Below are 27,128 nucleotides of genomic sequence, written 5' to 3' on the forward strand. Positions count from 1 at the left end.
ATATAACACACGCGTTAACTGCTCTGAGAAGTTCAGCAACTTCTAGAACTTAAGGAGATACACCCCTTCTTACGTGAGAGTGGTGTGCTTACAGGTACATATGTACATTTATACAGCATATACCCAAAAGCACATGGTACCCATCCAGTAAACTAACTTTTTCACTAGAAATCTGTCCTTTCTGTGCTACAAAGAATTAGACTATGTATAATTTGACTGCCAAAACAAGTTTCTAGTGTAGGAGAGAAGTCAGTGAAGAAAGGCAACCCAGCTTACGAAACTAAAGTTTACCCCAAGGAGCCAACTGTACTGCAACTGGATCTGTGTTGCTCTACACACACCATCCTTAAGAACAAGCAGTGCTCCACTCATGCCTGTAATTATGCATGGCTCAGAATTGACTTGCATTAAATTACTGTCACAGTGTTAGTGGATCTCTCCTTTAGCATATATTAAGATTTTATTTCTGTGTGTAAATGGTGCCTCACTCTCAGTAACATGAAAAGGCTGTTAAGTCCCTTTTCACAACAAAAATAAAGTTAAAGCCTCTAAGAGGCTATGAATTCTCAGACCCTCCTTTGAACACTGATTCAAAAATGACAGGATATAGTCTTTTCCTTAATGAAAAATCTATATTTATCACTCCATTGTTCTTGTGTACTGATCCTACTGCTCTCTGAGGCCAAAGTTTGAATATATTGGATTTTGAAATAATAGCCCAAGGCTCTGAGATGCTGGGTCATGATACATAAATGATGAGAGGGTTGTTCCCCATTTTCTCCGCTTCTCATCACAAAAAGAAAATACATATTCAAGGTTGAAAATCTTCTTCAGAAGTCTACATTATCTGTACAGTACAAATTATGTACGAATATTCACAGAACTATAAACAACAAAATCAGAATATACTGAGAACAACGATCTGCCTGTTCCATAAATGAACCAGTAATTTGTTGCTTTAATATCGTAAAGCAAAACCCTGTTTTCACCTAACCATAGATATGGTGAGCTCAATTTGTTCAGCTTTTTAATTTTGATTCCCATTGAGTTTGTATATAATAAAGAATCAAAATGTTTGAAAACACTAACTAATTCAGGAGAAAGATTCAGGGACTGAATTTACTAATCTGTTATACTTCACACTTAGATTCTTTAGTATAACAGAGATTAAAAAGAAGAAATGTGCAGCTACAGTCTGTTCTTAACCAAGAGAACAGAAAGATAAAAAAACTTGGTTTTTTTTTTTAATTATAGTAATATTTAAGGCTTCTGTTACAACTAAAACATAAGCAGGAAAACCTAGAAAAGTATTTTTCACCTTCATGCCATAATAATAGAGTTGCTATTATACAGATTTCTGTAAAGTTACACCTTCTACACCAGTGTATTTTCAGTGTATGAGAAAGAGCTGCCTCTCTAGATTTTGTTTCCTGGATGTGTCTAACTTCCCTTTGATCTTGAGTGACTCTGGCTTAAGTTTTCACAAAACCAGCCACTGAACTACACATCTTGCCCCAACATCCAATAGAATTTCACATGAACCTGGGGATATTTATCTTCATGCTTTTTGTCAAGTACCTAAAAATTAAATCTGAGACTTATAAACTACTTCAGCAGTTGTAACATACAGTACCCAGTGAGAATTAACACCCCAAGGAAATCCTGAGATTATTGCAACAGCAAGTGCCACAGAAATACAAATAAACTTTGTCACGCTTAATAAACATTCTTTTTAAAAACTATTTAACTGTATTATGAATTACACATATATAGCATAATTATAGTGCATATATATCTATAAAAATAAAATAAAAATAATAAAAATAATTTATCACGCCAAGAATCCATGCCACACCATTTTGTCTAGGCATACTACATTTCCGGAAATTCTTACAGATAAAAAAACCTCTTTGATTACCAGAACCAAATGCAACTTCAGTTCCGCAAATCTTAAAAGAAGATACTTCCATTAGCCACGTTCCATAACATCAAGCAAGACTGATGCTGCATTGATTCAAACAAAACAAAAATCACTACTTCCTACTGGGCACAGCACCTTACAAGGTTTCCAACCAAGAATCAAACCAGCTCACACTTGATTAGCTGTGGGTTGATGACCAAACATAATGATATAAGCTTGTTCAGTCTACATAAATGCCTTCTGTATACTCTTCCCACTAGTCTTCTAGGACAGTTGCTCTACTCACAGGAGTTTTGGAATGTATTCCTTGCATATTACCTATATTCCATAGATACTTTACACCAAAAAACCCAACCATCACAGATAAAATTTGTAAGGAATACATAAGGAAATCTACCACAGAGCTAAAGAAAGAAGATGACTTATTCTCTCCAACTATCTTCACTAAAATAAATTATCTGCAATTTATTTTTTAAAAAGTTATGGAGAAATACAGTTCCTTTTAAAGTTTATATTTTGCCATATAAAAAAGTTAGACCGTTCCTAAAAATTGTTTTTTAAAGTCTAAGCTGGGTTCTGGGTAACCCTCCAGCTTCAAAAGACCACATTATGGAAGGCATACATTACTTTTCCAGCTATTACATGTGTATTATGTAATAGACACAAACACACAGTGGTTGTGTGGTTGTTGGTTTTCGTGGGGATTTTTGTTTGTTTGTTTGTTTGGGGGGGGGTATTTTTTTTTTTTTTCTAAATTAACTTTAATCCTTTACCCAAGGTTAATATATTATCCTGTTAAAGAATTTTTTAGTGTTGGCAGGTAACAAAAGACCACATTTCCAATATTCCCAGGTATCTTTGCTCCCATTCTTTTGAACTTTTTCCTACAGTAACACCCAAGGCATTAACTTTCCCTTCATTCCCACTTTATATAATTCATACATGCATTATCTGCCTAAAAGTTAGGGTTTTTTTTTTTTTAGTAATGCAAAAATTGATTCATTTGCCATTGCTATAACTGTAACCATGTCTGTTCAGGAAAACTGAAAATTCACAGAATTATCACTGACTGTCTACTTCTATTTCTAAATAACATCTTAGAAGTTAAAATCAGTATTTGCCAAGATTTACAGCCATTTCCTGAAGAACTACCAAAATCCATTTACCCAGCTCTCTGTACCACTCTGGCCCACATTACAGCCGTAATACTCTCTCCTCACACAGCAGAGGATGTAAAGCACTGAAGAAGCCCAGAGGAGGAAACCATGATCCCTAACCACCACCCCCTTTCTCTGCCAGCCTCCAGAACTGCAGAAGTCTTATGTTTTTATAACCTGGGACACTCAGCATTCCAGCTGGTGCTTCTGAGTCTCCAGAAATCAGAAGACAAGACCAAGAACCTTGAGTTACAAGATTTTTGCTCCAGTCATTGCTTCCTTCTCCCTTAGTATTTCGTACCTGTTGTTCTACTCCATCCTACATCACCAGGAACAAGGAGAAAATTCCACACTAGTTCACAATGGAATTTCTATTACGTCAGATGCATTTGCTAGAGTAAACATGAACTGGTTTTGCCTTTCCTCACTCTCCTTCCTCCGTTCTGCTCTTAGCCTTTTGTGCTGCTATATTAATCAGCTTTATAATATTTCCAGCATACAGAGGTCCCCTTTTCTCCCCATGGTTGTGTCCATTGACAAGTTTGGTGTATTTATAAAACCAGATCAAAATGTTAAATTGCCACAAGTCATGCAGTTATGTCTGTCTGCAGTTCAATTCTTTACTTCCTTTTGCTACAACCTTCATTTATGAAGGGATTTAACCTGTTATTTTCAAGCTTTTATAACTAATCAGATTGCTGGTTTCCTTTTGATTTCCAGATTGTGAAGCAGTCTAGAAGTGTTTTTCTAATTAAAAAGGATCTTGGGACCAGTGTTCAAATCGTCCCAACACTTACCCAGGGTAAGTACAGTTTCTTGCATTAGCACCCTAAACGACAGTGTTTAGGTTCTCCCTGACATAAACTGTGAAAGTAATTACTGCCTACGGAGTCTTGAAACAGTTTTCTCCATGAAGAAAAGTTATGGTAGTCACTGTATAACACTGGACTCAGAATAGTCTCACTATTTCTACTAGCTCGCTATCACATGTGATTAAGGATAGCAGGATTAAGAGTTAAACTGTTTATTAGAGTTATTAAAGAAGCTAAATAATTGTTTCTTGGATATGCATATCAGTCCCAATGGAGTATTTACAAAGAAGGTATGTCTGACTATTCCAAATAATTTAGAAAGCAAACAAACAACTAAGTTTATACTAGAGAAAAAAATAAAATAATATAACCAAAGTTGGATCCTTAATATTTGGGACCACAGGTCAAAGGCTTTCTCCTACAGGCTAGTTCTTCCATCATCTTCCATCTTTTGGCTAAAGGCAGCTGACAGCAGATGTACAGAGAAGAACAAGAACTTCATAAGCATTCATTAACACTTCTCTGCACTAACTGGAAAGAAGTTGTATCTCCGTACAATAGCCTCTCAGAGAATGTTCTTGCACTAATTTGCCCAGCCTGTCAAACGCATTTGAGCATTCCCAGCACCCTCTAGTAAAGAGTTTTGAGTTTACTTATTTGAAGAACCACCTGCTTTTGTTTCGTTTAACATCTGTTCATTTCATCTGTCCTCTAATTCTCACATTAGCAGAAACAACAAACAATGACTCCCTATTCACCTTCTCCATGCCATTTGTGATTTCACATAACTTTATATCACCCTTCACCATGCAATACGGGAGCTGCTCCTTATACATCATCCTCATTATTCTTCTATTTTTCCCTCTTTGATATTTTTTTTCCTGTGTCCTTTGGCAGATAGCTAGAATGAGACCAGAAGTGCACTATATTCAAGATGAAAGTGCACCTTGAACCTACAGTCATGTACTGCTACTTTCTGTTTGTTCTACACACTTTTCCAAATAATTCCTAACAATCACTTGGTTTTGATTGTTCCACATTAAGAAATGCTAAAACAGATAATGTATATCCTTGCTAACTAGGTAATTGTTCAGATACACAATTTTACAGGCAAGCTGTCTATATAGGTTTAGAGACACAGGGACACAAGTTTGATCTCAGAAGCAGAGAGACAAGATCCTGTTGTGATACATCTAATACCAGCATTTTCTTAGTAAGTACATAAAAAGCCCTCAGGCAATCTGTTTATATTTAAATGGATCTGAAATTGATGTGCCCCATTACTATTTCATCCTGTTTACTGGCAGAAGGTTGGAAGGTTTAGCAACCAATTAAATAAGACACATGTACCAGCATGCTTCATAAAGGTGAATACAACTTAAGCACTCTCACTACCCCCCAAAACAATCACGCTGTCCACTGCCAAAAGTAGATACTAATTTCCAGTGATATTAATAACAATACTAAGTAGCTTCTGCACATACAGAGAACCATTAGAGTTACCAACTTAGAAACTCGCCAAAGTATCCACTTGAAAAATATGAGATTGCTACTTTCCCAATATACGCTTTACAGTATATATGGCTAATAACAAGAGTTCGTAAATGTCAAAGTCTATGCAGAAACCAGAACGATCCCTAGAAAGGTATTATTAACCCATGTGTCTATATAGTCTTGAAATTCCAACTTTACTTTCTCATGCTTCACTAATCATTTTAATGACTGCTTATTTCTCCTAACTCTTCGAACACGCAGAATATGACCAAGAGAGATTAATTTGGCACAATATATATTCATATGTACAACCTTTACAGTTTAAAGGGGTCATGCACATAGTCCCAGTGTTCCCACTGTTTTTTCCCCCCTCCACTTTCCCACAACATTTTCATACAGCTGCAATTTGAAAACCATTCCATACTCCAGCTTGAACAGCAGTGAGTCACAGGTCCAAGAAAACTGACCACTTTAATGTTTGTGAGTTATTAAAGCAGAAGTTCAGCAACTTCTGGGAAACCAAGATCAAAGATTAGAACTTTTAAGCAAGAGTAGAGATATGGAAATACAATAATACGGTTGCACAAATATGCTTAGTGTGTCATTCCACACTCACCCACTATCAGGTTCTGAAAGTGAGATTAAGAAGTGTGTATTCTACTGCTGTGGAAAGCATGGGACTGTACTGCTTTCAGTATGTCAAACTGGAGTTTCACCCACATAGGTGAAGATAGATTGGTCACAGTATTCTTGTGAAGTCAAGGAAATCGACAAATGTGGCTTTGTACCATATTATTCATTATTCCAGAAACTGTGCATCACATGCTTACTGTACACTGACAGTCTGGAGACGTGAATATTTAAATGTTCTACTATTTCTCAATATTTGCCAAACCCTCTTTTCTATGACAAAATTACATGTTTCTTCAAAAATATTCAATTACCCCAACCCACAATAAGACCGCAGAAGGGAATACATTCAGATTTCTAAAGTAAACTAATTTGAAATTAGCAGACAAATCAAGACAATTCCTCTATAAGAATTCTCTTGCTCTTGGACGTCATAGTTGGTTTAGACCTTACCACTGATACTGGATCTTGCTTTAAGATCATACTAGTGAAGCTGCATACTGATTTAGTGTTTTATGTAATTATTTTAATTTCATATATAACTCAAACTTGATTAATATTAAAATAGCCTTTACCTTAACTGCTGTAAAGATCATTATATCTAGCTAACTGTTACAAATAGTGGCTCCATTACCATGAGAGATATTAGCAGCTATTGAACAGTGGTTTAAGTGCATAAATCCCAAGGACAACTGAAAGATCTTTTAATCGGTGGTTCTATTAAAACATTTCTTTGGAGGAACATACACTTATAAAGGTAAAGATAGTACATCCCACGCAGGTTAAGAATGCTCTCAAAAGCAGTAAGCATTCCACGAAGCACAAACAGTACATGAAGCACATCGCTTTTACAGGCTCATTAATTTATGTAGCAACTTCCCTCCTCCCCTGAAGAGTCACCTGAAAACTACTGCCTGCGGTAAGACCACCCATTCTCTCATTAACATTCAGAATCACTGCCACAGAATTAAAACAAAAAATAATGCAAGATGAGAACACAGAAAATCAGAGACATGCAATGGACTCTCCCTCAAAATATTCATCATTCATGTAAACTGAATGCCCAGTTCAGGTGTCCCATCTTTCAGCACCAGTACAGCTTGGGATGGGTTATTCCACATATCAGATTATTATAAAATAAAGAAAAATCAAAACAAAAGAAGAAATAAAGTAGTGGGTATTAGCTTTCCTCCCTTTTACTTGCGTATAATCCTTTCACTTGAAGAGTACAAGACCAATTAGTAATTCTAATTTAAACACATTCATGTCAACTTTCCTAAATACGCCATGCATAGGCAGTAAGCAGTTTTAAGAACATGCAGAGAGGTCAAGACTGGCTAAAAATCTCTCACATTTAAGAGACTTCACAATTTGATTAAGTGTTACTGTGGGACATTGTGTAAAGAAAGGCTGCCAGATTTTTTAGGGACTATCATCTATCTCAGCATAGAGAATCAGGCATTGCAAGTAAGCCCAACACTTAACCCACCAAGAGGAGGAATTCGAGGGAATGTACTTAAATGATTTAATACTTTCTGAACACAAACACACGAAGAGAAATGAGATGGCTCCATTACTGTATCTATCAATCATGAAGTCATACAAGAATTCTTTCCAGGTCAACTTCTTGCAAGACCAACAACTTCATTCATACAATCATTTGAGATCTACCATCTGTTGTCAAATATCCTTGCTCACTGAAAACTGCCCGGTAGAGAGATAAAAATATCCGAAAGAGCAACTGGATAAATTAAAGACGTGAGCATGTACAGACATAGAAAAATAAAAGATACCTGAATCCTCAACTGCAGACCACCTTCTTCCAATTTGCCTATACGTAGTAGTTGGTAAATACAGACTACAGATTACAGAAGTTTCTAGATTCTTCTTTGATGCCAAAACCTCAAAGATTAGCATCTACAAATAGTACTTTCTATCAGATGCAATGAGGTATCTCAGCTGATACCCATCCTAGAGGTCCTGACCTCAGTACTACAGTCCTACCATACCAAGATACCTCAGCAAAAAGCCATCAGGGTTAGGGAATTCAACCACATAAAGAATGGTAGCTGGATGCTGTCCACTACTCCCTCCACTGATGTCTCACAATGCACCAGCATAAGTACAAGGCCTCTGTTTTTATCTCTATTGTGGCGAGTATCTGGACCCAGCAAGTCTAAAATAAAAAAAAAAATTAAAAAAGAAGAAAGTAGTCTAGGATTATTTGTTCCTTAAGTTGCACAGAATCTTCTACCCTAAGAGGAAAAAAACTTTCTGCTCAAAGCCCTCTTTGTGATTTAAACCCCCAATGAATCCCAGAACCTTTTAATCCAACGAGAAATCCTTTCTTCTTTTTGACTCTCCTATAATTCTGACAAAATAGGCTTAGGCCTTGTGTACCGAAATTACTTAAGACAAATCTTCTTAGTACAAATATTTTGTGTGAGAGTTTTTCAACAAGGTCTTCTCATCTTTCCTTTTGTGAAGAATTTTGGGGTGATAATGATGAAGATACATGTAAAGATAGATGTGAACTGATTCAATTCAATCACATTGCTCAAAGGTACAGAAAGAAATAAAAGCCTCCCCATCCATAAAGTGTTTATGAAAACATTCCACCAGCAATTTATGTGTGTCAGACAAATGTAAGTAGTGTCAGAACTTGCATTCTTTATGTTGAATCACCCAAAAACACAGAGAAGGCAGATTATCTACCACAGTCAGCATTTTATTTGCTTTCAAAACTTAGTTTGTGTGAGTTTTTTTTTCTTTTTAAACCCCTGTAACATACACCTAATCACTAACAAAAAGATTGACATCAATGCTTTCAGTTTCTCAGTATTTATGTGGGATACCTAACTTTACAGATCACTGTTTCCCGCTTTTCTGGGGAAGTTATTAAGCTTTTCTCAGATTAGTAAACCCCTGTGCGGCCACCAATCACCTCCACAGTTTCCATGTGCCATAGCAGAGCCTTCACAGGAGGATCTGCTCTGTGATCTTGCCAGGCATAGAGGTGAGACTGACTGGCCTGTAGTTGCCCGGGTCTTCCTTTTTACCCTTTTTGAAAATGGGGGTGATGTTCCCCCTTTTCCAGTCAGAGGGCACTTCACCAGACTGCCATGATTTCTCAAAAGTGGCCGAGCAACTTGGTCTGCCAGTTCTCTCAAGACCCGTGGATGGATCTCATCTGGTCCCATGGACTTGTACACCTTCAGGTTCATTAAATAGTCACAAACCTGATCTTCACTTACAGTGGGCAGATCTTCCTTCTCCCAGTCCCCACTTTTGGCTTCTGCAACTTGGACAGTGTGGCCTAGAGTCCTTGCCAGTGAAGACAGAGGCAAGGAAGTCATTGAGAACCTCAGCCTTCTCCATATCCCTTGTGACCAGTTCTCCTGTTTCCTTCCGGAGAGGGTCCACACCTTCCCTAGCCTTCCTTATATCACTGACATACCTGTACCTTTTTCTTGTTACCCTTGATGTCCCTGGCCATACTTAATTCTGTCTGGGCTTTAGCTTTCCTTACCTGATCCCTGGCTGCTCGGACAACTTCTTTGTATTCTTCCCAGTCTACTTGTCCTTTCTTCCACTTTCTGTAAATTCTCTTTTTGTTTTTAAGTGTGTCCAGGAGTAATTTGGTTCATCGACGCAGGCCTCCTGGCATTCTTGCCTGCCTTCCTCTTTTTTGGAACACATTGCTCCTGGACTCAGAGGAGGCGGTCCTTGAATACGGACCAGCTTTCTTGGGCTCCCCTCCCCTTCAGGGCTTCATCCCATGGTACTCCACTAAGCAGATCCCTGAAGAGCGAGTGTCTTATGAATTCACATACTCTCATGCATGAATACGTTCTCATATATTTATAAAGGAATTAATACAGTCTCATGTAGTAATACCTGAAATTTCAATTACTCTCTAGAATATTCTTATATTACTCGTATACTCTACCTTAATCATCTACAGCAAGTACCTCAATAACTGAGTAAAGGGAAAACAAAAGTAATGTGTTCTCACACTTTCAGTGTTATCACCCAATAAAAGAGCTGGTTTGTTGTACCTTTAACAACAGTAGTAACACACTGATAGTTTCAACTCACTGTGGGAAAGTGCCTTAAACAGGAGGATCTGCTTATAAAGGCATGACTTAGAAAAAACACAGAATCTGCTTCAAAATACAAAACAGAAAATAGGGGTGTAAGCTCTTGGAGAGGTCAAGGCACAATTCTTTTGTATACATATGCTTAAAATATAAATTTACAGTCATCTAAGCATCTAAATTTCAGCAGAGTCTCACTCATAACTCAAAGGGAAACTCTCTAAACTAGGCATAGAACATTACCAAAGAGATGGCTGTTCTCTTTACTTTGGTATTTGCATTTTCATATTAAAAGGCAAAGATTTTTGGTTGTGGTTTGTTTGTTTGTTTTTTCCTTTTTTTTTTTAAACCAGCAGTTAAGTATTCAAAAAAGAGAGACTGAGATAAGTGAACAGAGGTATCTGACAGGCTCAGGATATCTAGCAGTATGATGTCAAGCACTTTTATAAAAAACAATCTACAAATACATGTATTTTGTCTTTCAAACCACACTAGTAGTGAAGCCAAACAGACACTTGCACTACCTTGTTTATGAAAACTGGAAAAGAAAGTACTAAGTGACTCAATTCTTGAACCTTAGTAACTGTATTTAAAGTTAATATGGCAAATTATAGGCAAAGATCAGAAAGAAGAATTATTCTCTTAAGAAACAGAACACTAAAGCAAGACTAGAAATAGCACAAGTCTTTATTATTGCCTTTTGAACAAATACACAGATTTATCTTGCACCACTATAGTACCTTCAGCAGTTTCATTGTCAAGTCCCATTTTCTGCTTCCTCCACTCTCCCCTTCTCCTGATTCAAAACCACCCCTTTAACACATCATTCCTAATTAGATGATTAGTGCTTGGAAGGGCAGGAGATAAGTCATTTGCATAATTTAATCATAAAAAGAAGTTAAAGATACAGATTTTGCTGTTCGTTTGTACAATTATCTTCACCGGCCTGGGGGGCTGAGATATTAATGTGATTAAACAGTATTTCTGCAAACAGGCAACTGTGTGTCCTCTATTAAAGCAGAGCTGGAGGCAAATGAAAAATTAATTTTAGAAGACAATCAATTTTATTCTACATGACTGTAATAAATAACAGCCCATCTGCAGACAAGTCATTAGGCCCTGGGAGGCTACATGTGTCACAAAGTCTAAATGACATACAAGGCCAAAATTTCCACCAAAACCAGAATGAGTAATAAATAGTTCACCAGCTGCCATTCCCGCTCAGAAAGTGCATAGGATTTCTCAGAAAAATCAGGTGTATGTGTAAGTACTAATCACTGACCACAATTTAAGCTTGTATAGGTACTTGGTTGTTTACTCTTCATCACGTTTTCAGTCTCAGCTTGGGAAAAGTTAAAGTTTTTCCACCTATATTAGTGAACACAAGTAATCAGCAATCCCTTGTATTTTGTGAGACTGCTACTGCTTTGAAACACAAAATCAATAGGCCTTGAACAGAACTACAGTTTCTTAGATACTAGTTTTACCAATACTCTGCTGAAATAATTCTCAACTGAACAGTCATGAAAGAACAAACTGATTTTAAACACATCCAAGAACTCGAACCAATAGCTACGAAAAATCAAGACTTTTCTAAATTCTATGTGCAAGAATAAATCAAGAGTTGACTAAACAGCCGGGATGCTGCCTATGACACTGTAAACTTTATGAACTGTACATGCTTATTAAGTACATAATAATTATCAGTTTACTACTTTTTAAAATGTTAAGGTGCATAATATTTTTCCACTCCTCTTTACATGCAGTCACCTCCACTTAGATTATTAAATCCCCCTCCCTTGACTAAAAATAATTAAGATTGAGCATAATCATATTTCGTGTATTTCAGACTAAGTAAGGATTTCTACATATCAGCAATGTACAACATACGCACAGTAACAAGTTTAGAGTATTCACTCTACGGATAATCTTTTCTATTTATCACCATTGGTAAACATTTTCCACGATGGGAAAAGTGAAAATTCCCATACAAGTTTGCACAACCCCCTGTAATCCACTGTTCTTGGCAAGAGTTTACCATGCAATGCAAGCATACATTTATTGACTCTTACTAATTCTAAGCCATGTAGTGTCTTTTGTCAGAAGAATTCAAATACACAGACGTTCTGTACCTGAATGTTTTGGGGTTTCACTATGTACTTTCTCTATATTTATTTCCTATATGACTATAGGGACTTAAGAGAGTAATTAAAATCTATCCAAATATGGGATTAGCCAAATATGTAGGGGATACAAACAACTTCCGAAAGGTCCTTTCATTATTCTCCTGAATTCGCACAAAATGTTTCCTGGAGTGGACCAAAGTGACTTACAGATTAGTTCATGGATATACCTTTAGTTTTGATTGCTTTCTGTGCTTCTGATCCAAAACCACTGAAATCAATTGAAAGACTCCGGTTCTCCAACGGTTCGATTGCAGAATTTCATCTGCAATAAGGTCAAAAGGACAAAGCAATCTCCTCCTTCACATGAGATCCAAAGCCTTCATGTTCATTCGGCCTCCCCTATAGTGTTGCACAGAAAGCTTATAGACAAATATTATCACATTCTTTAACTCAGTAACACTTAAAATGCCTTCAGTGTCACATCTCCTGTACTTTTTTTTTCTTTCTATCCCATGACTCAGTTGGGTCAGTTTCTGACCACCAACAACTATCTATGTTTTAAGACCCTCAACAGCATCATTGCAAGACACAAAGAATTGAAGAAAAAGACTCTTATCTGCTCTGAAAAAAGGGCAGTTGAAACCAGTGTTTCAGAATACTGTGTTATGAACAATCAACAGCAGAAAAAGGAAGTTTCCAATTTTGCCCACAGCCATATAACAGAACCAAGCAACCATTCTAAGCACTTGAATAAAAATGTTCTTTGCCTACTTATTGTCTCTAGATTTATTTACTACTGCTCAAATTCTCATAGCGCTAGACACCAAAGGCGATTATTTTGGAAACAATGTGACATCAGATAAAACTACTTTGTGGGCATAAGATGCTAAAAAAGAGCTTCTAATCAGAAAGCAGAAAAATGAACATCAGCATCAAAAAAACCCACTCCAAACAAACAAAAAGCTTCCCCCAAATAGGTGTTTACAGGTTTAAAAACAAAAATGTTTACAAGGCCAGAGGATCTACCAAACACCTATATCAAAATACAGTCAAGAATATCTTAAGGAACTTTTTAAACTTGAAAGACTTTTTAAAAAACTTGAAAGACAACTCAAGGACCATTCAACACAACAAGTGAAACCTGCAACTGTTGTCTACAATGGAATGCTGTATGTGTATTTAGTCCCGGTGTTCTTATTGCCAATGACAGAACAATCTAGATCATGGAGAAAAGATGAAGCCATGTAGTGACTTGGCCACAAGTACCTGAAAGTGTCAAAGAGAAACTCCGGAGCAGCAGAGGATGGGGGGAACGACAATTGCAGAACAGGCACAGCAAGAAATTCTGCAATAAATTCAACGTATTCTGCATGCAGCACACAGATCATCGGCTCTCTTGCAGCAACTCTAACATGCTCCGGTCACATCAGCCTATCGCACACCCACTGCATACAACACATAGCAACTTCCAACTTTCTTGGAATCCCTTGCCAGACTCCGCATGTGCTGAGTTGATCAAGCACACTAACTGCACACCAGGCCTTCTAACACCCATGAATCCCAGAAAAACGTACTGCAACCACCACAACACAGCCTCCCTGTAAATCAATAACCAACTCCTATTAAGCGTTTACACTCTAGGAGACACAACTTCACTGTGAGCCAGCAGCAGGTGGGAATAAGATGTTGTGTATGATGTTCTTTTGTCTTTCCTTTTTTTCCCCTAGAAAGCGGATGGAGCACCTATCACTACCTAACACAGGCAGAACACTAAGTTACAAATAACCACATCTCCTTCTGAAATCATCCACCCATCTCAGAGAACTGAGAGGCACTGAGAGGATGGCTATATTCACATACCTTTTGTAACATGCAGGTAGAGGACAACCAGCATAAGCAAAGTTTCTACTTTTTTTTTGGCTGATAAACATTAGAAAAGTAATTACACAGGAACACAAAAACTTGCTGTAAGTTAGGAGAAGCCAATGCAACAAGACCTATCTAACTACACTTTCAGATGCAACATAAAATCAAAAAATCATTCAGACCATAATACAACATACTGTTTAAATCAAACACAATGCTGGTAGAGTAAAGCCCTAACCCAGTTGGCTTACATGCCAGACTTAGCAGCAGAGATACTCAACCCTACCAGGCATTTAACTTTCTGTAATAGCTAAGTTTGGGGGGAAAAAAAAAAAAAAAAAAAAAATCCACACAAAAAAAAACCAAAACAAACAAACAAACAAAAACCCCACCAACAAAAATACAGGGCTTATACCATCATAAACTTCACATGAACAGATAAAAAAAAGTTCTTATAAAGAGTTTCTACCTGCATCAGAATACATTGGTGTAAGAAGTCAGTCGCTCGGCTTACCTTCATTCAGAGAACAGGAGTTCTTAAAACATATTTAACAGTCTACTGCTCTACTCTGAACAGCTCTACCACAGTCACTTCATTACTCAGCAAAGTACAATACATATATCACAAATATTTTTTTGTTTTGTTTCCACATCGACATGAATACAAATTCTCCCAGTATAATAAAGGGTTAAGTTTCTCAGTCAGTAAGATTAAAAGCTAAAATCGTAAACCTTTAAGGAAATGGAACAAACAGTTTATTAGAGGACACTGGTTGGGTTGGGCAGTAAAATTTTGAAGAAAGCATCTTAAAAAAGGCAAGATAAGTAAGTGATAGAACCACACCCCCCCAGCTTACCAAGCAAGAAAAAAAGTATTTCATGAAATTGCAAGTCAGAAACTTTCTTGAGTTCTGGCAAGAAGAAACAGAATTGTTTGAACCAAAAATCCGTTGTGCAACAAGCAGGGCAATTTATAAAAACAGAGCAGAAAAGTGACAGCGATTATGGCTCTGATCTGAGACAAGAAATCTTAGTTGTAGCATATGATAGCAGGATCAATTAACTCTCCTAAACACATCTGACTATTACAGCGTGCAAGGTTTGCAGCAATCATTCTGGCCAAACCTTTTCTGAGGGCTCCTTCTAAAAGACCCATCGTGGCTGCAAAGGCCGAGAGCAATGCATCAGCCCTTCCATGCACTATACAGCCCAGCGTCAGAGCTGCCGTGCCACACTGCACACATGTAATGCAGCCGGGGAGTATCCACGGCATATTTAGCAAGCCTCACAACCCGAGCACAAAGCGTGCTGACAGATCACTTCGTTCTCTGCAAAACAGTCAGGACAACCTTGGAGCAGATAAAAATGATTTCTTAATGATGAGATGCTAAACTCAAGGTATTTTGAGAAGTCACCTATCAGATACATGACTTGCCATATAAAAACCACCAAACCAAGCCTTACAAGCCTACAAAAAACACCTCCTATAAATACACATTTCAGTAACAAGCTCATGCCACAAAGGTAATACAATACTGAGCTCATTACCATAGGTCCCGTTTCAGTATTTATATTCTGCTGTTTTCTAACTGCCAGCATACCCTGTTCTGTTGGGGGGTTTTGTGGTTGGGTTTTTGGGGGTCTTGTTTTGTGTTAAGCATGTATTTTAAGTCTCACTGGAAAGACTTGACTTTTTCCCTACTTCTATATTTCAGTATTACCTCAGACACTTTTTAGAAAATTGCCCTCCTTCAACACACAACAACATTCAAAAGTATAAGGACAAGACAACGCAGCTCCAAAGACCTGCAGCAGCAAAGCGAGGTGCCTTCATCAACTTCGCCAAAAAAAAAAAAAAAAAACCCAGTGATAACGTTTCACAGACACCAAGCATTTTCTAATTAACTATTATAAAAATGGTCTATTAGCTATCACATAAAACTTGTACTAGGCAAAAACAAGTGTTAAATATGTAAGAAAAAACATCCTTTATAATATTCTAAATATACTGATTAGAAGTTCTAATTGAAACTCATAATATTTCTTCTTTAAAGTAGCTTGATCTTCTTAATCAGCAACTCTTAAATTACTGTAACACACAAGTAACTAAATCCCCCTACTGGCACAATGTCTGTGCTAAGAGCTTTCTTACAGCCACCTTTTTTTTTTTTTTTTTTTTTATTTATGAATAGACCAATATTCCTTCACAGGTACCGGTAGGGAATATGACAAGCCAGCTCATCAGCACACACATATAGGATTTCAGGAAATCATTTGTGAGATGGAGAAAGCATAACCTGCATATGACAGTGTTGCTTCAAGAAGGTTCCAACTCACACTCTGCTCCAGTAAGGACCAACACAATGGCAGAGTACCTGTACCAGCCTGCTGGAGCAACTGTCAGTGGTTAGCCACGACATCTATTCATAGTTTCAACAACTCCCACATAATCCAGTCTTCCCAACAAATGCCAATAAAATCTTTCTTTCACAGTGCAGTTACTTCTAGTCCGTGAATTGGTTGCCCAGAAAGGCTGAGTCTCCAGCCTTAGAAATACTCAAAATCCGAGTGGACACAGCTCTGGACAACCAGGTCTAGCTGGTCCTGCTTCCACAGAGAAGCTGGATTAGATAACCCTGCCAACTTCAACAATTCTGTGATTCTACAAAACACATGAGATTTGGAACTCTGTACATGCACAGTGTGAAATAATTTTGATTAACTTGATTCATAAAGTGTTCTGTTTTAATTCCACTGTCCATACAGGTTTGGAAACAGGAGAGAAAAATGACTCAATGTTCTGTTGACTGAAAGTGCCACGAGGGCATCACAAGCTAAAAGTTCTTTTGCCACAGACTAGACAGAATTAAAATTACATGCTGAGAATGTTACTAACTCACACAGCTATGAGAAGTATAAAAAAAAAAAAAAGAATTAAAGGCTTCTAGTAAGAACACCAACGTAGCTCATATAGCCATATAAATTACAGAATCACAGAGTGGTAAGGGTCGGAAGGGACCTCCGGAGATCATCTAGTCCAACCCCACTGCTAAAGCAGGTTCACCCAGAGCAGGTTGCACAGGACTGCGTCCAGACGGGTTTTGAATATCTCCAGGGAAGGAGACTCCAAACCTCCCTGGGCAGCCTCTTCCAGTGCTCTGCCACTGTCAGGGTAAAGAAGTTTTTTCTTATGTTCAAGCAAAATTTCCTGTGTTCCACTTGTGCCCGTGCCCCTTGTCCTGTCGCTGGGCACCACTGAGAAGAGCCTGGCCCCATCCTCTTGACACAAGTTCATTTAGGGACTTTAGTTCATGTCCATAGCAAACGCAATTTAAACTAAAATTCTGAATTATTCCAAAGCCTCTCTCTTTATAAATACATATACAAAATTTTCCAAAAATCAAAGTTTATTTCCATGGTTTGGGAGAGAGGCTTGGAATAATCCAGGAATTTAGTTTAAATTGCATTACATTATCTATCTATCTACATATATATATATACACATACACATATGTGTGTGTGTGATTATATCAATCAATATGTGTGTGTCAATATATATTAATTACATAAATCCCATACTAAATACAACTTTCACTTATTTACACGGTAGCTTAAACGTGTTATCTGATATAATATGAAAACTGTGATCACAGGAGCCTATGGCTGGGAACAATAATGAGCACAACTACTAACAGAGAGTGCAAAACGATGTGGAAAAATAGTACTGAGATTCTTTCAACAAAAATCAGAGCTACCTCTATTCAAAATACTGTTAGGACTTGAAGGCGTTCATCCTACCACAGAGAAAGAAAAACCATGTAGGAGTGGCATTCAAAAGAGTAAGCACAACCTTCTGGCTTGAAGACCATTTCTGCTTCTTAGCATGGGAAACCCTTAACAGTCTTACAAGCTGGTGAGATGTATCAGGTTGAGTCTTGAATAGAATAACTCAAAGGCAAGTGCACTGATGATGCAAAACATGACATATTTCAGTACATTCTAGTCACAAATAGACTAGAGCACACATACTTTTAGATCAAATAAAACAGGCAACATCTTGATTCTAAAAATATACTTTTCACCCAAATCCCCCGAAGTAATTTTTCCCTTGTTTTTCCCTATTTAACCATCAGGTATTCAAGCAAAATGATCTATTTTATAGAAGATGTGCAATCAAAAAAAATCCAAAATCATTACAGGAGATGACCTCAAAATTCTAGGTCTACCCTACACTTTCTATGTCACACATAACCACAGCTAGTGTTGAGGGCAACTGAACTTGCAAACTGAAGTGCAAAAAGATTTCAAAATAGTTAAGACTTTCACTCGATTCACTGGTACAACACATCAGAGAAGCTACTTAGCTCAAGAAGGACAGAAAACCACTTGAATTGCTGAGAAAAATTTTAAGGAGCATAATTAAGGATCTTTTCAATACTTACATTCCTATTGTATATTATAAAATACATTTCATTTCAACACTTCAGTGCCTATGTGCCAAATCCTTAACTAACACTGTCACTAGAAACCTTCAATTAATGACAAGATTAATGGAGCTTTATGTAGCATAGATAATAAAACACATGCATAATATAGCTAGATACCTCAAATTTTACACGTTATTAGTAAAAAGCCCATTAATAAAAAATAATCCAATAAAAGCACTGTTTGTGATGGCATTACCATACTTTTTAGTATAAGTAAAAAGAGTCTCCCTCCTAAATAACTACTAAATGCTTAGGGTTCTAACATATTGCTGCAAGCTATAATGGTTATAACTGTTAATCCAATACACCTTTTATACAAACCCATAAACACAAGAGTGGAAAAATAGCACAGATGTTCATCTCTAATGCAATTTCCATTCAATTTCCTAAGTGCAGTCCCTGTGTGCAAACTAGCTTAACGTTATGTTTAGCTTGCAAATTCTTTTAATAAATAATGAATGCAATAAAACTGGTAGATCAATGGCAAGCTGAGAAATCATAAAAAAAAGCCTTTTGTGCTCATGCTGTTGCCGATTTCAAACTTCAATCCAGCGACAGATCAATACTACTTTTTCTTTTTAACCCATCACATAGATAGCAGATAGTCTCGATGTAGGTTAAACGCTGTTACCAGATATCAATTTCCAGAAACTTGATAAGATCAGACACAATTGCAATTGGACACTTTATACTTCAACATATACACAACAACATATACGGTTAAACATTACACTTCAAGCCCCGTACAGTAATAAAGCATGCACTATCCATCTGTTTTGGTTCTTACTTTTTGGGGAAGTGGTACTTGTAACTAAGTCAAGGAAGGCTCTGACAAAATATTTTAATGAGCAAAATGAGCTTAGCAGGTCAAGATGTACTGACAAGGAAATATAATCTCCCCATGCTTGCTAGTGACAATAAATATAATGCACAAACACAAACCAACAGCATAGCTGTGCTACCAAAAAGAAAGGAAAGCAAACAAATTTATGTTTTACAGGATTTAGATACTGGAACCTTCTGGGGCAGGTATCAAAGTACATCAACATCAGTTAATAGGTATCAGTGTTTCTCAGAGGTTGTAGAACGAGGGGAGAGGGGAAACGTTAGTACTAAGTCACTTTGGATAACCGTTGCTTTACCAAGAGTGAACAAAGATCAAAAGCATGTAGCCCCCGAGAGACAGCTCTAGTATCAAGCAGGATAAATCTTAATCACTAAGAATCATTACTAACTAATGTAGTTGTGCTTGGTAATGCATGCTTAATTGTAACATATAAAAACCTTAGCTTACACCAAAGGAACACGTCACAGACAGCAATAACTCTCAAGTATCCTCATTATGTTTGTTTTTTCCATTAGCATTGTTTATGTAAATAATCATTAAAATGCTGCATTTCCATACACCTACAGCATTTTATTACACTAATAATCACATGAAGAACTAATAAAAGAAACTAGATGGGAACTGTCTAGGTATTTTAAAGAAAGGATTTGGACAATTTTGTTCATAACTTCAGAAAATCAAAAATTATCATTTCTGGAACAGGCACAGAAAAGATAAAAGAAGCTACATTCAGCAAAACCAAGACCGGACAATCAAAAACATCGTACCTGTTTGAAAACACCATATACTTCATAATTTCCAAACACAGGTTTTCAGGTAAACATGTCCCACCTCTAGCAAGAAGGGCTCAGATCCTAGAAACATTTATAGTTCTTCACCCTTGTTCTGGCAAACTTCCACTGGCATGAAAGGGAGGTTCACCTCAGCAAAGTCAAAACAGGGACTTTATGGCCCAGATTTCAACACCTTTTTAATACTGATCCTGAGAAACAGCTCTCACACAACGTGAATTCCAGCCTGTAAGCAGTGAAGTAAACAAGATACAATTATCTAAAACATCTCAGAATGCTCATTTTAAGTATTTGCCATAAAATTACCGAGGTAGGTAGATACTCTCACTCTAAGGCCACTGCCATACCACAAAACATGATTTTCTAATTCAGTGATTTTTGCTGTGCTCCTTTTTTCTACCAAAGTTGATTTTCACCTGCCTTTAAAACAAACGCACACACACAAATGGAGGCTGCGTGTCCAACCATAGCCCCAGTGTGAGAATAATCTCCTATCTACAGAGCTGGTCACTTCTGGAGGCTTTCTAAGTATAATGCTGTTGCCACACATTGATATATTGGTGAAAGGAAGGCAAATATAACAATGCTAAAGCTTAAACTCATTTGAGTAAACTGTGAATTTCTATTATATATATTGTTTCCTTTATCAAATTGGAACTACTGGAGCAAGAATACCAAGAATACCAACATAAATCTCGATCTGTTACAGCCAGTTTCTCCAATTTATTCTCAGAAGCCTTAATGACAAAAAGTCAAAGCTCTTCTGTTTGTGGGAGAGATTAGGAAAAGGAATATTTGTGATAATTTTTAACATTACAATAAAGCATCACAGAGAAGATCAGGTTTAACAAAATAATTGAAGCAAATCACAAAATACTGTTTTATCTTCTAAAGAAAAACAAGACGAAAAGCAGTTTATTAAACACTAAGGAATAAAAGCCAATAAAAACTGTGCTTAGCCTTCGTGGGAAATAGATCTTCATTATTCATGGCAGAGTACTTCACACTTTGTGCAATCTTTTCCAGAATTTAAAACTGTTCCACAAAGACACATTCCAGCCTCTCTCATGATTTGCGTTCCACAGGTTCTGCTCCAAGATAATGGTTACCAGACTATACAGATCAGAAATTAACGGCGATCGACAATTTTTCTAACCTATCTGGCGCTAAATGTAAGTAGTAACAGAAACATAATAAGCAAGTATTCCTATTTTAAACCTAACAGATGTTGAATCCAGACACACTTAACTTTATAAGAAAATTATTACGAATTAAAAAAAAAAAAAAAAAAAGAGAAAAAGCCCTACTTCAGCCTGTAATCAATTTGGACACAATGATAGTCTATTTATAGCAATACATTTAACATGTTCTAGTCTTATATTATTTATTTGGATCATTCCTATTATAATGAAATATTAATGTTGAGAAAGTGGTTACTCTCTTAAGGAGCTATCCTATGTTTAGATTTTAATATTGATCGCCACTATTTTGTAATAATTAATCATTCTGTATGAAACTCTATTTGTCTGACTTTGCGTTATAATATGATCAGAAGTTTAGCATCTTCCTCACAATGATGCCATGATTGATTTTATATTTTGACCTATTCCTAAAGGCAATTTAGTTATTCCAAGAGAAGGGGGAAAAGGGGATACCGCCACTTTAAAAGCTTCAATCTCTTTGACATTGCTGGCAGTGTATGGGAACATTAATGCATCTGTCATGATAACAAGCTAAGAATAACATCTAGACATCAAACCGAGCAGAGAATCCATCTGAAGTGATTCATTCAGATCTGTCTCATTGATTTATTAAACACAGGGCAACATCTGCAGCCTCACAGAGCCGCTTGGCAAAATTAATGCAAGATCAATTCAAATGGAAAAAAGTGCAAAAGAGATAAATCAAAACACAATTTGCATGCAGTTCCACAATCAGGCTTATTGGGTGCAAATGCTCAATTTCCCTCCCAAAGCAAATGAGTTTAAATGTTGTTTTATCTTTGTAGAATTGTGTGATTTGGAGTGACAGTGAAGAGTTCTGCAGGTTGAAATGGTGAAAAGAAAAAAAGGAGAAGAAATGCTTGCAAAGACCTTTTGAATATGCAACAAGAATATCATTAATACCTAATTGTTTAGCTTTTTTGTCTTTCCTACAAAAACACAGTATTTTTCAGTTGCAGAAGTCTCAGTAGAAAATTACATATGTATTATGCATCTACACATGCAGGAAACATAAAAATACTCCATTTTGGAGGAAAAGCATGTTACACTTTAAATGGGGAGCTCTACTGCTATGAAAAAAAAAGAAGGGATTTTAATCAAGGCTTCTCCAGATTAGATATGCATCTGATTAAAATATTCAAGCATTTTGGTAGTTTTGAACAAGCATAGACTTTCAAAATGTCCAAAAAGAAAGAGGGAATTTTCCAAAAGTATAATTAATCTGCTCAGAAAGTGGAACAATTCCTTTCTGCATCTCTAGCAGAATCCACTGTGGCAGGGATCTCTCTCAAGAAGAGTCTCCTCTCTAAAGAGAAAACGGAAATTGAGAAACTGATCTTTTATTATTATTTTAACATGCTAGCACCTCCAAAATTCACAAGTTTGGCCAAGTCTGGATGCATACTAAATATTTATTTAGTCAAAGGAGTTTATGTAATCAGATGTCCACACTTAAAATCAATATACAAGGAAGCTCTGTGCAGTGCTATACGACTGGATTGCTTTAATTACAATCTTGACATCATTCTCCTAATAAAACACTATGCTGACTATAGGGTAGCTTTTAATAGACAACATGACTAGACCCTCATTACCTCATAAAATAAAATGTCTGCATTTACTGCTTAAATTAATTTCTAAAGCCTCTTATTGTTTGTGAATAGCCAAAGTAATAGAAAATATTAGCTTAACTGGGTACTTTAAATCACAAAGATAAGCCATGTACCGGGACACTGTTTTCTGGGAAGTATTCTTACTAGTCACTGAATAACCCAGAGCAACACTACACTTTTTCAGTAGCCAATGGCATCCATCAAATACAGAAACCCCATAGAACAGGTTACGATCACACTCTTATAATCCTAATTTTAAGCACTGATATATTTACCATCATGAAAATGTTCTCACTACAGTTTCAGATTTCATTTTTAAATAAAACTTCATTATATTTTTCTACTTTAAGTAAATGTTACGCTTTACTACTAAAATTAAGCATGCGTCCATAATTTAAGGCATCTTCTAAGGTGTTGCAAATTAGTAACCAAATTTCATAAATCTGTTGTACTCCCTAGTCACTTGAAGATGCTACCTGTAATGAAATGAACACTTAACTTCGTTTTACAAACCTGGCTTCCAAATTAGATAACGTGATGGCTAACAACAATCAAAGTTCGGAACATTTTGTTTACACATGAATGAAAATTATGCATGTACTGTTTAAAAAATACAAAGGTCAAAGATGCTAGGTATACATAACTAGCATGACACACAGAGAACAAACATGCAAAAAACCTTCTCTTACAGGTATATTTCTCTGCAACTCAGGAGCTCTGTGAGCAAGCTCAACTCAAAAAAAATGCAACAGTAAGCAGGAAAAGTAGAATTTGTTTTTTAATTATATACCATTGATGGTTCACATTCCAATTAAAGAAAGAACTATAAGTGTACACTAACATAAAAAACGTCGACTTTTAGAAGTCAACTAACATCGAAAACAATGATAGCCAGCATTTCTTACTGCTTTTTTTTCTGGCAGCTCTTGAGTTTAATGCAGTATTACTACAGTATTCAAATATATGTATAAATCTCTCTAAATCTCTATAAAATATATATACATTACAAAAGCAACACACAATATTCAGAGTTGAAAGTTGAGTCATGCAGTAGAACCATACGTATTAAAAGGTTTCCTTCTAAAGATCACATCTTTTCCGAGACACTACTTGCCAGGTGCAGAACCTAAATACTGCATGTGTAGCTGTAACACTTCTGCCGCGTTTTATTTGTTTGGTACCACGCACTGCAGTAGTTCCCAGGTCACTTCACAGCAAACAAAAATTAGATCACTCATGTATTTAGCTATTTTTACCCAACATCCTCTCCCATTAAGTATGGGCTGTTCAAGGAAAAAAAAAAAATCTGTAAATAAAATTACATATTAAGCATTCAATTAGCATGATGGAATACAATTAACATTGTTAAGTTACAATACTTGAGAAAAGTTTCATATATGCTGATAACACTTGTCATGCATTACACCTCAAACCATGAATACAAAATGATATGATCAGGTTATTCAACTTGGAGGCATTTTGAAGAGATATAAATATAGGTTGAGCGATGCTTCAATAAACAAGAAATGTTTTGGGAAATGAAAAAGGATCTGCTATTCCCGAACAGGTAAATAGCCATAGCGTTTTCATCACTAGGCAGGGAGAGTTGTGCTTACACACGTGTTGAATGTACTTTCTCAGCTGAGAGCTTCGACTCCATTCAGACATGTTTCTGCCCTATCAGATCCCCCCTCAACAGCACTCTTGCCGTATCTTCATCCTTTGACCAGGTCTCCATTCCTCCGAGTGCTCCTTTCAGACCCTCAGAGCATCACTTGGTTCCTCACTTACAGCTCCCCTGGCCTCCCTTCTCAGCTGCTCCTTGCGTTACTTATTCCCTCTTTCTATCACGGTCTTTGTCAAAGGAAAAAAAAAGTCATGAAATAGTTTTAAACATTTCACGCTTCAGCATTTCTGGATCTTAAATCATTGGTTGTAAAAGAGCAGAAAACAGACTGCACCTAAAGGCTGAATCATCACATCAGATCCCGTATTTCCCTAAGGAAAAACTTTGTCACGGTCACAGGAATTAAAAAGATGTATTTCTTTAATGGTCAACTTTCACGCTAGTCAAGTTTCAGAAACATTTCAGGGAAGCATCTACATGTTAAACATGTCCCTTAGTAATCTTAGATTCAGTAACTCAAATTAGTCTCAGACCTTATTTATAACACCATCATTTTAATAAGGCAGTAGTTGTGATGTCACAGAGGTACATTACAGAAATAAATGGGCAGCGGGAGAAGGTGTTACAGAAACAGAACACGAGCAAAAGAAAAAGCATATGATTCAAATAAACATATCAAGGAACTGAGTGCAAGCACCTCTAAAACATCACCTGTAACACAAAATAATTTGAAACAAAACAAATATTGCTCATCAAGAGCGGACATCCAGTCGGCTCCTGCTTAAACTCACAGCAGCAAGAACAGGATCAGGCCCCGAATTAGCGCATACTTAAGGGGCTACTAAAAAAACCGCCCCCAACACATTCAGTCCTAAGCAGTCACAAACAGTGACACACAAAAAACAAAGTTGCTAAATACTGGCATGCTGCAAGTCAGATACTGCACCCCAAGCTCTCCGAAACCATCTCTATAAAGAAAGTTTCCTGCCAGACAGAAAGCAGGGGCACGCCGAAACGCCGGTATTTCCGAAGAGGGATGTCCGAACTGCTGAACTAGGAAGTGTCATCTCCAACCGCCCTGTCTCACAGCCTGCCCCGCTGCACTGCGTACTGCTATTAAGCCCCGAGAGGGGTTTTTTGTGTTTATCGGATCATTATCATTTCTAAAGGCAGCAGCTCTGAGGTCACAAACCAGCATTACAACCCCGAGTATGAAGGACCCAGCAGGAATCTCCCGTGAATACAACCCACTCTGAGCTTAGTGATTTAAGCACGACGGGGCAGGGGCTACGGCCACACCAGACCCCTCGGCTGCGTGACGTAAAATTATTCCGGCACAACACCGAGCAACAGTTTGCCCGTGAGCCGCCCGGCCTCCCCCGGGCATCCCCCTGCCGCCGCACCGCAGCCCGCGCTCGCCCCTCTGAGCCGAGAGTCCTGAGAACTGAAAGTTTCAGCGGAAGAAAAATAATGGAGAAAACTTTCGGGGTTTGTTTTAGGGTTTTTGGGTTTTGGGTTTAGTTGTGGATTTTTTCGGAGTGTATACGGGAACTATCAGCTTTCCCTGCCAGGGGAAAAGTTTGACGACCGGCGCGCCGAGCAGCCCCGCTACTCGGCGGTCCCAGCCACCGCGGGGGCCGGAGGAACCCTAGAAGTTTGCCATGCCAGCACCGCCGCGGTGCTCGCCTCCCTCCCGGCACCGCCGCATCTCAGCCCCGCTCCCCAGGCGCCGCCCGGGCCCGGCCCGGGGCTCCCCCGCCCAGGGCGGTGGGTGGCCGCCCAGCGCCCCGAGGGCCCCCCCCCCCTTCACACACACACATACACACACAGCGGGAGCCCGCGGGGAGAGGGAGGGGAGGGGACCCGGCGGCCCCCACCCCCGGGCACGGCTCCCCGCGGGCCGCGGCCCCCAGCGGCCGGAGGAAGAGCGAAGTTTTGTGGCTCACCTCGCGTTGGTGCAGTCGTTGTACAAAGTTTCGAAGTCCTTCCTGGTGATGAGCTTGCAGCGGTTGACGCCGGGCTGGATGGCCCCCAACCCCCGCAGGATGCGGACCTGCTCCACTGTGCACACCACGGGCGATATATCCAGCCGCTTCAGCTTGGTGTAGACCGTGTGCAGTCCCCCCACCAGGTGCTTGAGGAAGAGATCAAAGACCTGCGGCAGGCAGATCAGCTCCTGCCCCTCCACGAGGAACGAGGCTACCTTCACCCCGTGCAGGTCGACCATCTTACACTCGTTGCCGCCGCCCCCGCCGCCGCCACCGCCCGCGCCGGCCCCGCCGCTGCCGGCGGAGAGGAAACTGTTGACGAGGCTGTTGGTGAGGCGCGGGGACTCCGCGGGGCTGGAGTACAGCGGGTCCGCCCGGAACAAGCCCGCCGAACCCCCCGCGCCGCCGCTGGAAGTTGCGGCGATGACGGGCGGCGCGGAGACAGCCAT

General features: G+C 38.2%; 1 protein-coding gene across 2 annotated transcripts in view; it reads right to left on the reverse strand.

The window, feature by feature from the left end:
• DACH2 (dachshund family transcription factor 2) overlaps positions 1–27,128 on the reverse strand; it is a 306,381-nt gene extending 279,253 nt beyond the window's left edge. Inside the window, exons 1-2 of one of the 2 annotated variants that reach the window (XM_086470121.1) lie at positions 26,638–27,128; positions 4,560–4,562 (exon numbers count right to left, since the gene is read on the reverse strand). In XM_086470121.1, coding sequence (XP_086326247.1) covers positions 4,560–4,562; positions 26,638–27,128 — 494 coding nt within the window. The remainder of the gene's footprint in view (positions 1–4,559; positions 4,563–26,637) is intronic. The other variant, XM_086470122.1, reaches the window with a different exon arrangement.

This window comes from Leptosomus discolor, chromosome 9, assembly GCF_034619465.1.
Source record: "Leptosomus discolor isolate bLepDis1 chromosome 9, bLepDis1.hap2, whole genome shotgun sequence".
NCBI lineage: Eukaryota > Metazoa > Chordata > Aves > Leptosomiformes > Leptosomidae > Leptosomus > Leptosomus discolor.